The 13,657-nt window shown below is 44.4% G+C and overlaps 1 protein-coding gene across 1 annotated transcript in view; it reads left to right on the plus strand.

Annotated features, from left to right (window-relative positions):
* Window positions 1-220: 220 nt before the first annotated feature.
* The window catches only part of STX1A (syntaxin 1A), a 72,896-nt gene continuing 59,459 nt past the window's right edge, over window positions 221-13,657 (plus strand). Inside the window, exon 1 of the mRNA XM_058164575.1 lies at window positions 221-304. Coding sequence (XP_058020558.1) covers window positions 275-304 — 30 coding nt within the window. The 5' untranslated portion in view covers window positions 221-274. The remainder of the gene's footprint in view (window positions 305-13,657) is intronic.

Consider the following 13,657-nt stretch of genomic DNA (forward strand, 5'->3'; position numbering starts at 1 on the left):
TCAGGTGGGAACTACCCCATCGTCGAGCGTCTGCAACGACTGTACACGTTGGAGTCCGTCGCGAACACGTGGAATAGGAACACCCCCCCACCCCACGCAGGAACATCGTAGCCGCTTGCAGCCCCGTCGAGTGGGCGGGGAAGGAGGGGCCGCCGCCTCCGACGCGCCACCACCGGCGCATGTGCCGCCTCCCGCCACCTCTCCGCTCCTCCCCTGATCGTCCGCCCGGTGCCGGAGAGCCGAGCAGCGCAGCCCAGGAGGAGAAGCGAGCACGATGAAGGACCGGACGCAGGAGCTGCGCACGGTGAGTAATTCGGACCGAACGACTGAGGCTGGAGGGAGGAGGGAAGGGGGAAGGAGGCGGCCAGACGGCGGCCCTGGCGCGGCAACAGGCGGTTCTCCGCCTGAGACAGCTGCTTTGCTTCGGTATCCGGAGGGACGCCCCGTCAATGGGAAAAGCGAGCAAGCGCTAGGAAGAGGACGGGCGGGGGAGGCTGCCTGCAGTGGCTACCATCTCCTTTTTTCCGAAGCTGGGTGCGCCTGTATCATCTGCCTGGGGAGGGAGGCGCGCCGAGAGGAGGGATGCTCTTCTTTCCCCTATTGACGTGAGGGGCAGAGATTTGGGCTCAAAAGGCTGGTGGGCTTCCTTCCACTTGGGTATCTTTTCAGCGAGTGCGTTGTCTGCGTGCGTGGGAGGCGGGGGCGGGAAAGCCTTTGGCAGACGTGCGGATGGTGGTGGTGGTGAGTTGCAAAGAGGAAGATGGATCTAGATCACGAAGGGATGGATCGAGCGAAGGAAGACCTGGAACTGAAAGTGTGGGGTTTTGGTGGATAAATTGGTGGCGGGGATGTGATCCCTGGCCTGGATTCACCTAGCCTTAAAAACTGTAAAATAGCCTGCCATAATATATTAACCTAGCCAGTGTAGCTGATTTGGGGGCTATGTGGGACAAGAACCCAGCAGAAACAAGATTCACTTAATTAATGATGGCTATCCTATGAACACAGTTATAAAGAGAGAGAAGTGGAATGAAGCAAGGGAGAGGATACACTAAATTGAGGGTTGGAAAACTCAAAAGGTTGTAAGGATGAAGGGAGTTTGCTCAAAAGACAATTTGCTTTTACAAGAAGTCCTTGACTTAACAATCATTCGTTTTAGTAACTGTTTCAAAGTTACAATAGTCTGCTGTTGTTGTGACGGCATTGAAAAATGTGATTTACTGCCTTGTACTTACGACTCCCTTGGTCATGTAATCAAAATTTGTATGCTTGGAAACCGGCATGCATCCTGAGGGGTCACCATTTGGGACTTTCCCATCTGGCTTTCAACAAGTAAAGTCAGTAAGGGAAGCCAAATTTGTTTAACAATTGCGTGATTCACTTAACAACTGCAATTCCCAGCAGACCATGATGGGATAGCACCACTGTGTTTTATCAAAATTCACAAAAGGCATTGTCTTCCCCCCCCCAAAAAAAAATCTGTTTTATTATCTTTATTTTGTTCAGACTCTGTTCTCTTGAAAATACTGGTATGGCTTAATAGAGGATTGGAAGACCTGGACATATATGGAATATTACTATTGTACGTTTATGCAGATAACTAGGAATAGATTATTAATTTCATTGCTGGTTAGACCAACCAAGAGTGGTTTAAACCATGAAATTACTTCATTAGCAGACAATCCAGGGGATTGATTTATTCATAAATCGAATGGGTTGATTTTTAAAAATTATGTAACTTCTGGAATGAAGGGGGAATTCATATTGGAATGTTACGTTTTGATTGGATAATAATAAAGATAAATTGTGTTGTAAATGTTGTACCTTGATGAACGTATCTTTTCTTTTATGTACACTGAGAGCATATGCACCAAGACAAATTCCTTGTGTGTCCAATCACACTTGGCCAATTAAAAATTCTATTCTATTCTATTCTATTCTATTCTATTCTATTATATTCTATTCTATTCTATTCTATTCTATTCTGTAATTGCTACAATTCTGTTTGCTACCTGAGTGTCTGAAGTTGATGCCTCTTGATGTTTGGTTATGTAACAAAGCCTATTTGAACATAGAAGGTGCTTCTATCTAAATGAGCAAACACAATTGTGGAATGAGATTCGGAATGTTCAATATGGAAAAAAAGAAATGAAGGCAGATATGATAATTGGATTCAGGAACAAGAAGGGAAGTAACAGGAAGAAATGTCAAGAACTGTTTGTTATGGCTATAGGAACTAGGATCAGAAGTAACAGGTGTAAGGAGCAGCTACTTTGTTTAAATATAAGGAAAATCTTCCTAGTAAGATCTATACAATAGTAATAGTCTACCTATACCTATACATATATGCTATACTTCTGACATTTCATATCGTATATAGATACGATATGAAATGTCAGAAGTATAGTATATATTGTGGCATGTCCACAACTCTTTAAACATAGAATAATAGGGTCAGAGGACCTTGGAGGTCTTCTAGTTCAACCCCCTGCTCAGACATGAGAATTAATATCTTTCCGGAGAAATGGCTGTCCAGTCTCTTTTTGAAAACCTCCAGTGATGGAGCATCCACAACTTCAGGAGGTAAGCCGGTTAACTGTTCTCACTGTCAGAACTACTTTCTGCGTAGTTCTAGCTTGGATCTCTCTTTAATGACCATCCAAAGCAAATCATTTCCTAGGACCATGTAGTAGCTTTAGAGAGCAGCCACTGATGCAGGGGAAAAATGTGGTTCTTTTAAAGAGTTACAGACTAATTTCATTTCAGATACTAAAGTGCATATTTGGAATTAAATCCAGAATGCTTCTGAGCTCTGGAATATGCACTCTGGATCTGGAAAGGTGCCATATAAAATCCAAGAAGCTGTTAAAAAGAAGAAATCTTCCTTCAAATAATGGAAATTTTCCCAGATTAGTACAAACCCCCTATAAATTTTGGCAAAAGCAATATAAACAGTCAGTAAAGGTACAAGATAATATACTGAGAGCCATATACAAACGATAGTTAAGACAATTTTTAAAAACCCATTTAATTATATTTGAAGAAAGAATCTGACTAACCTGAAGCTTTAAAGTGAAAATTGCAGAAAAAAATTAATGAATCATTCACTTCTGGTTTTGCTGCTGAATGTACAAGAGATGCCGGTATGGCGGTTCAACAGAGGCAACAACAGATGAGATTATATATAAATTGGCAAATTAAAAATAATTCTGTGCTTCAGAATGCAAATATGAAATTGCTGACTTGAAAAATAAGCAACATAGAAAAAAATTGTTACGGGTTGACTGGAAAATAAAGAGATAAGCACTAGTTTGTGTAATTAAGGCCTCAGGCTAGAAACCGGAAGACCGTGAGTTCTAATCCTGCCTTAGGTACAATGTGAACTGGGTGACTTTGGGCCAGTCGTTCTCTCTTAGTACTAGGAAGGAGACAATGGGAAACCAACTTCCAAAAAGTCTTGCCAGAACACTGCATGGATTTGTCTAGGCAGTCACCAGGAGTCAATGCTAACTTTAAAGCTCATACACATACCCACAAGAGGGCATGACAGGTTATAAAAAAACTAATGGATAGTGTGAAAAATAAGAGACAGAGTTTTTCTCCTTCCATCACAATGTTAGTACTCATTGAAACCATTAGGACAAGATTCTGGAGATTGAGTACCGATTAAAAGAAAAATTTATTTACCAAATGTACCGTTAAGCTGTGGGTTTCACTGTCCAATTTTGGCAGTTTTAAAAGAGTAGATTTGTGATTAATCAACGAGTGTTAATGGCTGCTTACTTCCTCTAGAGCAGAGTTTCTCAACCTTGAGTTGTTTAAGATGGACAGAGTTATATTCCTAGAATTCTTCAAACAGCATAGATCCACCCATCTTAAACTTGCCAAGGTTGAGAAATAGTGCTCTAGAATCATTTATTAAGGAGCAGAGTGGAAGATGATTATCCTACTGTCCATGCTTACATGAACATCTATGGTTGTCCACTAGGTGACACAAAATTAATGAGGCTTCTGGCCTGATCAAACAATTATTATTTTTTTGTTTACATTTTGTTTACAATAGTCTCATTCTATTTGTATATTTTTTACAAAGTCAACTTATTGCCCCCCCAACAATCTGGGTCCTCATTTTACCTACCTTATAAAGGGTGGAAGGCTGAGTCAACCTTGGGCCGGGCTCGAACCTGCAGTAATTGCAGGCTTTGTGTTCTAATAACAGGCTTCTCTATTGCCTGAGCTATCCCGGCATAATTTCATTATGCAGTTATAGTCTCCTACATAAGAAAAGCATATTCATGGAAACTTAGCCTTATAGTTGACGATGAAAATATTAAAGAGGAGGATAATGATGTTTATGTGCCATAAAACCAAGGTCAACTTTTAGTAACCACACAGATATTTCTGGGCATGCTGGCAACTATTTTGTGAATTAGCCCCTTTAGCAGCTATTTTTGTAAATGTGCCCCCCAACTTAATATATTTGGAGAACTATTACTCAGATAATGCTTTTGACTTGGCTTGTTTATCAAGAGGCTTCTAAAATTTTTATGAAGGTAGCAAAGAGGAGGCTGTGATTTTACAAATAGGGATGGTTCCACTTAGTGTGGTTAAGACATGTAGTTTTCTAAGTAGTTTGCAGTGTTATACAAATATTTTGGTATTGCCTTCTTCCAGGATGAGTGTCCAATAGCTCCCTCCAGGTGTTAATCCAAGATCAACTGACCTTTTCTGTCTTTGTTGTAAATGAAGTCGAAGCAGAGTGGTTGCTGGGTGTGCATGATATGCTGCTGCAATCTGCAGTCCTCCAGATCGTGCTGAAATATGATAACCAAGTTGGTGGAGCAAATACTGAGCAATGCTGAATTCATCAACATTTGGAGAGCCATGGATTGCTTTCTCCTCAAGCCACAAACTACTCCATAACCCATGGCTACGTTGCCCTATAAAAGAGATTAGGAATTAGCACAACATATGACTGCAACTGGCAGTTGTAAATAATGTAGCATTATTCCTCAGATTTAATTCTGTGACCAAGTTGCTTGTTTTCAGTGAGAAACTCTGACTTTTGAAAGGAAGCAGCTGAATAGGGAGGGTCTGGCTTCCCCTCCCTGCATCCCATCTGTTACACAAGCCAATAAAACCAAGCATCCATCCTGTCCTATCCTATCCTATCCTATCCTATCCTATCCTATCCTATCCTATCCTATCCTATCCTATCCTATCCTATCCTATCTATCTATATCTATCTATCCATCCATCCATCCATCCATCCATCCATCCATCCATCCATCATGTCTGTCTGTCTGTCTGTCTGTGTCTGTCTGTCTATCTATCTATCTATCTATCTATCTATCTATCTATCTATCTATCTATCTATCTATCTATCTATCTATCTTATATGCCACCCGCCTTGCAGTTCACATATAATGTGTACATTGAACATCCAGAGCCCTTTTGATATTTTTCCACAAGTTCTGTGGCCTGGGCAACTTTACCTTTGTTTGGTAAATGTAGGCATTATCATGTGAATGTCTGTGGAGATTCTCAGTCATCCAGGTCATAGTTGTCTGAAAGGTGCTGTTTCAAAAGACAACTGGACTGTTTTTTTCTTTGAGGAGGAAGAACAAAACATTTTTCTTCTCATCCAAGAAGTTTCAACTGATCAAGCTTCTTGGATGAGAAGTGAATTGTCTTTTTCTTCCTCAAAGGAAAAAAACAGTCAAGTTGCCTTTTGAAAAAAACACCTTTCAGACGTTATCATGTGAGGTTTTGATGTTGACATGTTAGAAAATGGAAGTAGTAGTTGCTTTGCATTAGAAGTTCCTTTACCGCTATTTGGCATCTGCAAAGGGGACCAGTGAAGATCCTTGCAGAAAGTGTAGATTTGCTATAATCATCATTGAGGTAGATGAGCTAATACAGGCAGTCCTTGACTTACGACCACATTTGAGCCCAAAAGTTGCTAAGTGAGACAGTTAAGTGAGTTTTGCCTCATTTTATCTCTTTTCTTGCCACAGTTGAATCACTGCAATTGTTAAGTTAGTGACACAGTTGCTTAGTGAATCTGGCTTCCCCATTGACTTTGCATGTGAGATGGTTGCAAAAGGTGATCACATGACCCTGGGATACTGCAACCATCATAAATATGAGTCAGTTGCCAAGCGTCTGAATTTTGATCACGTGACCATGGAGAAGCTGCAATGGTCATAAGTGTGAAAAAAGTTCATATGTCATTTTGTTCAGTACCATTGTAACTTTGAATGGTCTGTACAACTTCAAATGAACTGTTGTAAGTCAAGGACTACCTGTAGAGCCATTCTGCACATTTTTATTACCAACCCACCATTCTTGTAAGATGGCTTACATGGGTGGAGAGTCCCTTTCTGTTATGTATTAACAGTTGTACCTTTAAATATTTGAGCGGGAAATCAGCACGTTGCTGATTGGACGAAGCCTCCTGCAGAACTGTATAAAAGGAGAGGTTTTTCCCCTAGCCTGTTGCTGGGTTCACCCTATATTAAAGAGCTGTTGTCACTACCCTGGCCTCCAGCCTCGTATTTCGAACTTAACATTGGCGAAGGTGGGATCTCGAGGCTGAGGAGAACCAGAACCGAGCTGAAGCACGATAGACCAACCCAGCAAATCCAGGGCAGAAAAGGCGAGATGGCCAGTTACACTCCACCTGCACCGTCGACCCGGCTAAGGAGAAATGGGGACGATATGACCCGTTTCGAAAGTTTCAGAAGCCAACGAACTGCACGGAGTTCCCGACAACCGAAAAAGGGCTTATTTCTTAAGCCACTGCGGTCCGGAGGTCATTGACATCGCGAAGCCTGGCAGAGCCAACACCGTTGCAGTCGGTGTCGTGGCCAACCTTACAGACTTTGCTAAGGAACCACTTTGCCCCAACACCGTCTAAATATGTGCGGCGGTTTGAATTCGGGAGCGAAGACAGATGGAGGCGAGTCTATCGGTGATTACATGGCCGCCCTGGAGAAGAGCGTCAAGGACTGCGGATACCGTGATCTAGACGAGGTGCTCTCGAGCAACTCATCCGAGGGGTCAAAAGACATCGCTTGGCGACGGCTGCTAGCAAAGAGCAACCTACACTGCCAACGCCTGGACGGCCAGAGCACATGAGATGTCATCCCAAGCGCAGAGACGCTACAGAAGCCTCTTCCCCCAAAAGGCGAAGCGCCAAGGCAACGCCAGTACACCAGGAGGAGGTTCAGACCGAATCCGACGGTGAAGACGAGGAAGGGTCTGCCGCACCGAAACGACAAAGGGGACCGAGATGAATGCGGAAGCTGCGGGTCAACACCAGCGCCAACGCTGCAAATTTAAAGATGCGACATGTCGGTGTGGGAAGAAAGGGCACCTAGCTCAAGTTTGTCGAGCGCCCAACCTTCCCGCCGAAAATTCAAATCGGCCAATCAGAGCGCGGAATCGGCAAAGCGACCCGCGATTGGCTCAAACAAAAAAGGCGCGGATTCCAACCAAACAACGGTGGTCATAGGCCGCGCCTCGACCAAAGTGGAGAAGAAGATCTTCACCAGCCAAAAATAGAGGGAGTCGGTGCCGGCTTGAAGTAGACACGGGATCAGCGATCACCATCATGTCCTGGGACACTTTGGCGAAGTCGCTGCCGTCCGTCGCGAAGCGCCACCTGCAAGCACAACGACTACGTGTCCACGACTACCAGGGGAATCGCATCCCTGTTCCAGGGACCACCTCCGTCCGAGTGCACGGCCTCACAAGAAGACCCTGCCCATCACGATCGCCGAAGGAACTCTGCCCAGTCTGTTGGGACTAGACTGGTTTCGTGCCCTGGGCATGGGAGTGACTGGCATCTACAGAAGTGACTGCAATTTGAAAGACATTCTCTTTAACGAGTTCGAAGATGTCTTCAAGGACTGCCTGGGCAAGTACAAGGGACCCCTATTTCCTTCACCTTAGACCCCCAGGTAGCCCCCATTAGGCTTAAGGCGAGGAGAGTCCCTTTTGCCCTAAAACCAAAAATCGATAAGGAGCTGGACAAGCTCATAAATCAGGGGATTTTGGTGCCAGTCGATCACGCAAAGTGGGAGACGCCAATCGTCACCCCCATCAAACCGGACGGGTCAATTAGAATTTGCGCTGACTACAAGGCGACGCTTAACAAAGCCTTACAGAAAAGCGTACCAGGTTCCGTGGTGCAACATTGCACTCTTTGGGGCAAGGGCAAGTCTTTGCAAAGTTAGACTTGGCCCAAGCCTACCAACAACTGCCAGTAGACCCGCGACAGCTGAAGCCCAAACGATTGTGACGCACAGGGGGCCTTCAAGTGCACCCGATTGCAATTTGGGGTTAGTGTGGCACCAGGGCTGTTCCAAAATCTGATGGAACGACTACTGCAAGGGCTCCCAGGGGTAGTTCCCTACTTCGATGATGTCCTAATTTCAGGGGAAAACATGGAGGAATTGGGGGAGCGGTTAAGAAAGGTCTTGAGCATTTTCCGGACAGCCGGATTAAAAGTCAAGACAAATAAATGCCAGATAGGGGTCGAATCCGTCGATTTCTTGGGCTACCGGATAGACAAGAAAGGAATTCACCCTACTGAGAGCAAGGTTAAGGCAATTAGGAAGGCTCCAGCGCCCAAAAACAAAGCAGAGCTGCAGGCATTCCTGGGATTGGTTAATTTTAACACGGTCTTTTTAAAGAACAAAGCAACCGTTGCGGAACCGCTGCATAGGCTCTTAGGGAAAAATACTGTTTGGTCTTGGGGAAAGTCAGAAAATAGGGCTTTTGAAGCAGTAAAGAACCTGCTCTCAAGTGATAGCCTGCTCATCCAATATCACGACTCACTACCCCTAGTGCTGGTTTCATGCGCGCATCCCCTTATGGGTGGGGCTGTACTCAGCCATAGACTTCAAACGCACAGAAGCCCTATAGCGTTCTACTCTAGAACGATGTCCTCCCAGAGAGGAACTACAGCCAATTAGACAAAGAAGCACTAGCCATTGTATCAGGGGTCAAAAAATTCCATGAGTATGTCTTTGGGCGGAATTTTGAAATCGTGACTGACCACAGACCGCTACTAGGATTACTGGCTGGCGATCGCCAACGCCTGTGGCACTTTCGCCACGCTTGACCCGATGGACTATATTTTAGCCGCTTATTCGCATAAGCTGCAGCATCGACCGGGAAAGAAGTGGGGCATGCAGACGCGTTGAGCCGATGCCCACTGCCAGGGGCGATCAAGACCCCACTCCGGGACACCCATCCTCCTTATTGACTGTTGACTCTGGCCCAGTCACATCAAAGGAAGTGGCTCGGCATCATACCGACATTGTGTTAAGGACTGTACCGGTTGGGTACAGAGGGTGGCCGCTGCGCGTGAACGGTTCAAAGAATTTGTTAAGAAACGTGATGAGCTCTCGGCTCAAGGGGTGCCTGTTATGGGGTGATCGTGTAATAATTCCTGTAAGTTAAGGGGCAAGGTATTGGACCTCCTCCACGAGGGTCACCCAGGCATCGTAAGGATGAAGGGGTTAGCTAGAAGCTATGTATGGTGGCCACTCATGGATGCAGAGATTGCTGAGAGGGTAGGGAAATGCCAAGCTTGCCAAGAGTCCAGACCGCTACCCCCAACAGCCCCAGTCAGAGAATGGGAAAAGCCCCAAGGGCCTGGTCAAGAATCCACATTGACTTTGCTGGCCCTTTCACGGCCAAACGTTCCTAGTGGTGGTGATGCATTTTCCAAATGGTTGGAGATCATACTCATGAAGTCCACCACGGCCGAAGCAGTAATCGCAACACTGCGCCACCTATTCGCAACTCACGGGTTGCCGGACACTCTGGTGTCCGACAATGGGCCCCACCACGGCAGCCCAGTTTGAAGAGTACCTGGCAGAGGAAGGCATCCGACATGCCCTCTCTGCGCCTTTCCACCCTGCGCCGAATGGCCTTGCAGAGCGCTCCGTCCGGAGCGCTAAGGAGGCATTGTCCAGGCTCAAGCCAGGTGACTGGCAAACAAAATAGACTTTTTCCTAGCCGTCCAGCACAGAACCCCAAGCACAGCCACTGGAAAAGCCCAGCCGAATTGCTAATGGGACGGAAACTCCGGTGCCCACTTGACTGCTTGAACCCCATTACACACCCGAGGGTTACAAGGGGAACTAGAAAAGACAAGGAAATGAGCATAGGCGACGGTGTGGGCCCGAAACTATGGGGACGGCCCTAGTTGGGTCGCAGGACAAGTAACAAAGATAACAGGCCCAAAATCGACGTGGTAGAGCTACCAGACAACCGAGTGTGGCGGCGCCACATAGATCAGTTAAGGAAACGAATAACTGACCAAACCAAACCAACAGAGACAGGTAATGACCAATACCACTTTGAATCCACAGCTGACAATGACCCGGGAGGCGCAAGACTTAGCTGAGGTCCCAGAGTTCCAGCGACGCCATCAGGTCCCGAGGGAAACAGCAGGAAAATTCCAAAATTAATCCAAGGCCGGATGGCCAAGAAAAGAGTCGGCCAATAATCCAGAGCCCGATGGCCCAGAGAAAGAGCTGGGAGGAGAAAACAGCCCTCCGACCAGCTCAAAACACCACCCAGAACTGAACCGCGAGGTCAGAAAGAACTAGGAGACGCCCAGGTTATTTATGTGACATTTAAAAATAACATGTAAATAAATATGTAAATAGAGACAAAGTGTTTTCTGGGAGGGGAGGAGTGTTATGTATTAACAGTTGTACCTTTAAATATTTGAGCGGGAAATCAGCACGTTGCTGATTGGACGAAGCCTCCTGCAGAACTGTATAAAAGGAGAGGTTTTTCCCCTAGCCTGTTGCTGGGTTCACCCTATATTAAAGAGCTGTTGTCACTACCCTGGCCTCCAGCCTCGTTACTTCCCGAACTTAACACTTTCCATTTATTTCCCAACAAAAACCCTGTGAAATAAGTTGGACAGAGAGAGAGCGAGCAGCTGATTTTCCCCAATACACTAAACAGGGTTACTGCTTCAATCCATTTGTTGGCGGATGCGTCATGTGATGACAATGTGAGGATGTGAGTTTGACACCCCTGGCATAGGATCTTGATTAAAAATTGAATCATAGAAACATCTAGAAAACTAATTCAGTGATGGTCTCCAAATCACTGTAGTGAAATAGGAATTTAAAATCAGGTCTCCTAGTATAAGCCTAATACCTTAACCACTATGCTACATTGGTGGGGAAAAAACCTGCTTTTAACATGAATGTGATGCCTGCTTGTGAGATATTAAATAGTCTTGCTTTTTCTACACTTTAAATTATAAATTATTCAGGGCTGAAGGATGGTAACTTTCATTTGCCTGTCTCTGTGAGGGAAGATTAAAGTATTAGTGAATTTCAGTTTATGAAAAGAAGATGACTGGGGAGGAATATGGTTGGGAAGTTCACCAATTTATGAAGTTTATAGAGAAAAAATAGAAGGTGTTTTCCTTTGTGTCTTTAATGGGACGGTCCCCAGTGCAGTGTATTGATGGTAGCTTTCTCATGAAAGGCCCAGAATTTACAGACAGCAGATTTAATTTACATATAGATGACCCCAAATTTAATCCATGTCACCTGCAATTAAAAACCATGAATTAATTATCAAATAGCCTGCCAGTTAGAGGAAACTCTGCCTGGGTTCATACAATGTGATAATTTTGATTTAATTATGATTTGATCAATGAATCTTGGTCTGGATTATTTAGTACGGCACTCACTCTACAAACTATGAAATTAAAGCTGTTAAAAACATAACAGCAAAGCATAAAGCCCAAAGGCTAGAAAGAGGAGACTGTGAGTTTCAGTGGTGAAATTCAATTTTTTTTACTACTGGTTCTGTGGGCGTGGCTTGGTGGGCATGGTGTGGCTTGGTGGGCGTGGCAGGGAAAGGATACTGCAAAATCTCCATTCCCGCCCCACTCCAGGGGAAGGATACTGCAAATCCCCATTCCCTCCTGTGAGAAGGATATTGCAAAATCTCCATTCCCACCCCACTCTGGGGCCAGCCAGAGGTGGTATTTGCTGGTTCTTCAAACTACTCAAAATTTCCTCTACTGGTTCTTCAGAACCGGCTGAATTTCACCCCCGTTTCAGTCCCTCCTTAGCCATGTAAGCCAACTGGGTGATGTTTACCACATAGGGTTGTTGTGGGAAAATAGGAGAAGGAAGGAGTATTGTGTATATTCTTTGCCTAGAGTTATATGAAAAAAAAATAAAGGATATATTCCTGCCTTTATTATTTTTTTTCAAATAACTCTAGGCAGAGAATACACACAATACTTCTTCCTTCTCCTATATACATACATACATACATACATACATACATACATACATACATACATACATACATATATATATACATATATACATATATACATATATACATATATACATATATACATATATACATATATACATATATACAGGTCTTTGGTTATTCGGGTTTTCTCCCGCATAAAATTGGAAGTGTCTTGGCGACGTCAAGACACTTCGCCAAGACACTTCCAATTTTACGCGGGAGAAAACCCGAATAACCAAAGACCTACATACAAACACCCGCGAAAACCTCAGAAAACAAATACATATATACATATACATACATACATACATACATACATACATACATACATACATACATACATATATATATATATATATATATATATATATATATATATATATAGGTCTTTGGTTGTTCGGGTTTTCTCCCGTGTAAAATTGGAAGTGTCTTGGCGACGTTTCGACGAAGTCTCATTCGTCATCTTCAGGCTTCAGCTTCGTGCTTCTGGGAGCAATGTGTGATCGCAGCTGTTTCTTCCTTTTAACTGCTGGAGGGGGTTTGTATCTAATCCCCCTGCAGCACAGACTAGACTGAGCACAACCAAGCCCCCACCAACACAGGACACACCCCCAGCCAATCAGAGCACAGAAAAACCCCCATCCAATCAGAGCACAGCCAAGCTCCCACCCAATCAGTTCAAACCCCCTCCAGCAGTTAAAAGGAAGAAACAGCTGCGATCACACATTGCTCCCAGAAGCACGAAGCTGAAGCCTGAAGATGACGAATGAGACTTCGTCGAAACGTCGCCAAGACACTTCCAATCTTACACGGGAGAAAACCCGAACAACCAAAGACCTATATATATGAACATTTAAGAGACTGGATGCCATCCAAAGCCCGCAATGATCTCCCATAAACTGTGCTTTACAAATCCCAGTGATTGAGTTCGGGCACCCCAAGTCAATTGTACACAACCTATAGCCCATCACAAATTATCATTTCCTTAACATTTAATACTGTATAAAAACAGAGAATCTCTCTCTATGAGCTAGAGAATTTCTCTGCAGTCATACAAATCCTGTGTATGCCATAATGTTATATCTGAATCTCTCTTCTCAAGAGAACTTAAGGGAAGGTGACTGTCTATATCATTCTGATAGATCTTTTTGGGGGGTCTTTTTTTCCAGTTTTCACATTGCTTTACTAGTGGGACTAGAATGGTTGCCTCTGGGAAGCCGCCTGCTTCCATTCCTTTCTTTAAATCCTCCCCAGAGACCTAAAACAGTGGTTCTCAATCTTTTCCTCACTATGGAACCCCTTTAAATACATTTTGTGGTTATGGATCATGGCTATGGAC

The sequence above is a fragment of the Ahaetulla prasina genome, chromosome 1, assembly GCF_028640845.1.
Source record: "Ahaetulla prasina isolate Xishuangbanna chromosome 1, ASM2864084v1, whole genome shotgun sequence".
Lineage (NCBI taxonomy): Eukaryota > Metazoa > Chordata > Lepidosauria > Squamata > Colubridae > Ahaetulla > Ahaetulla prasina.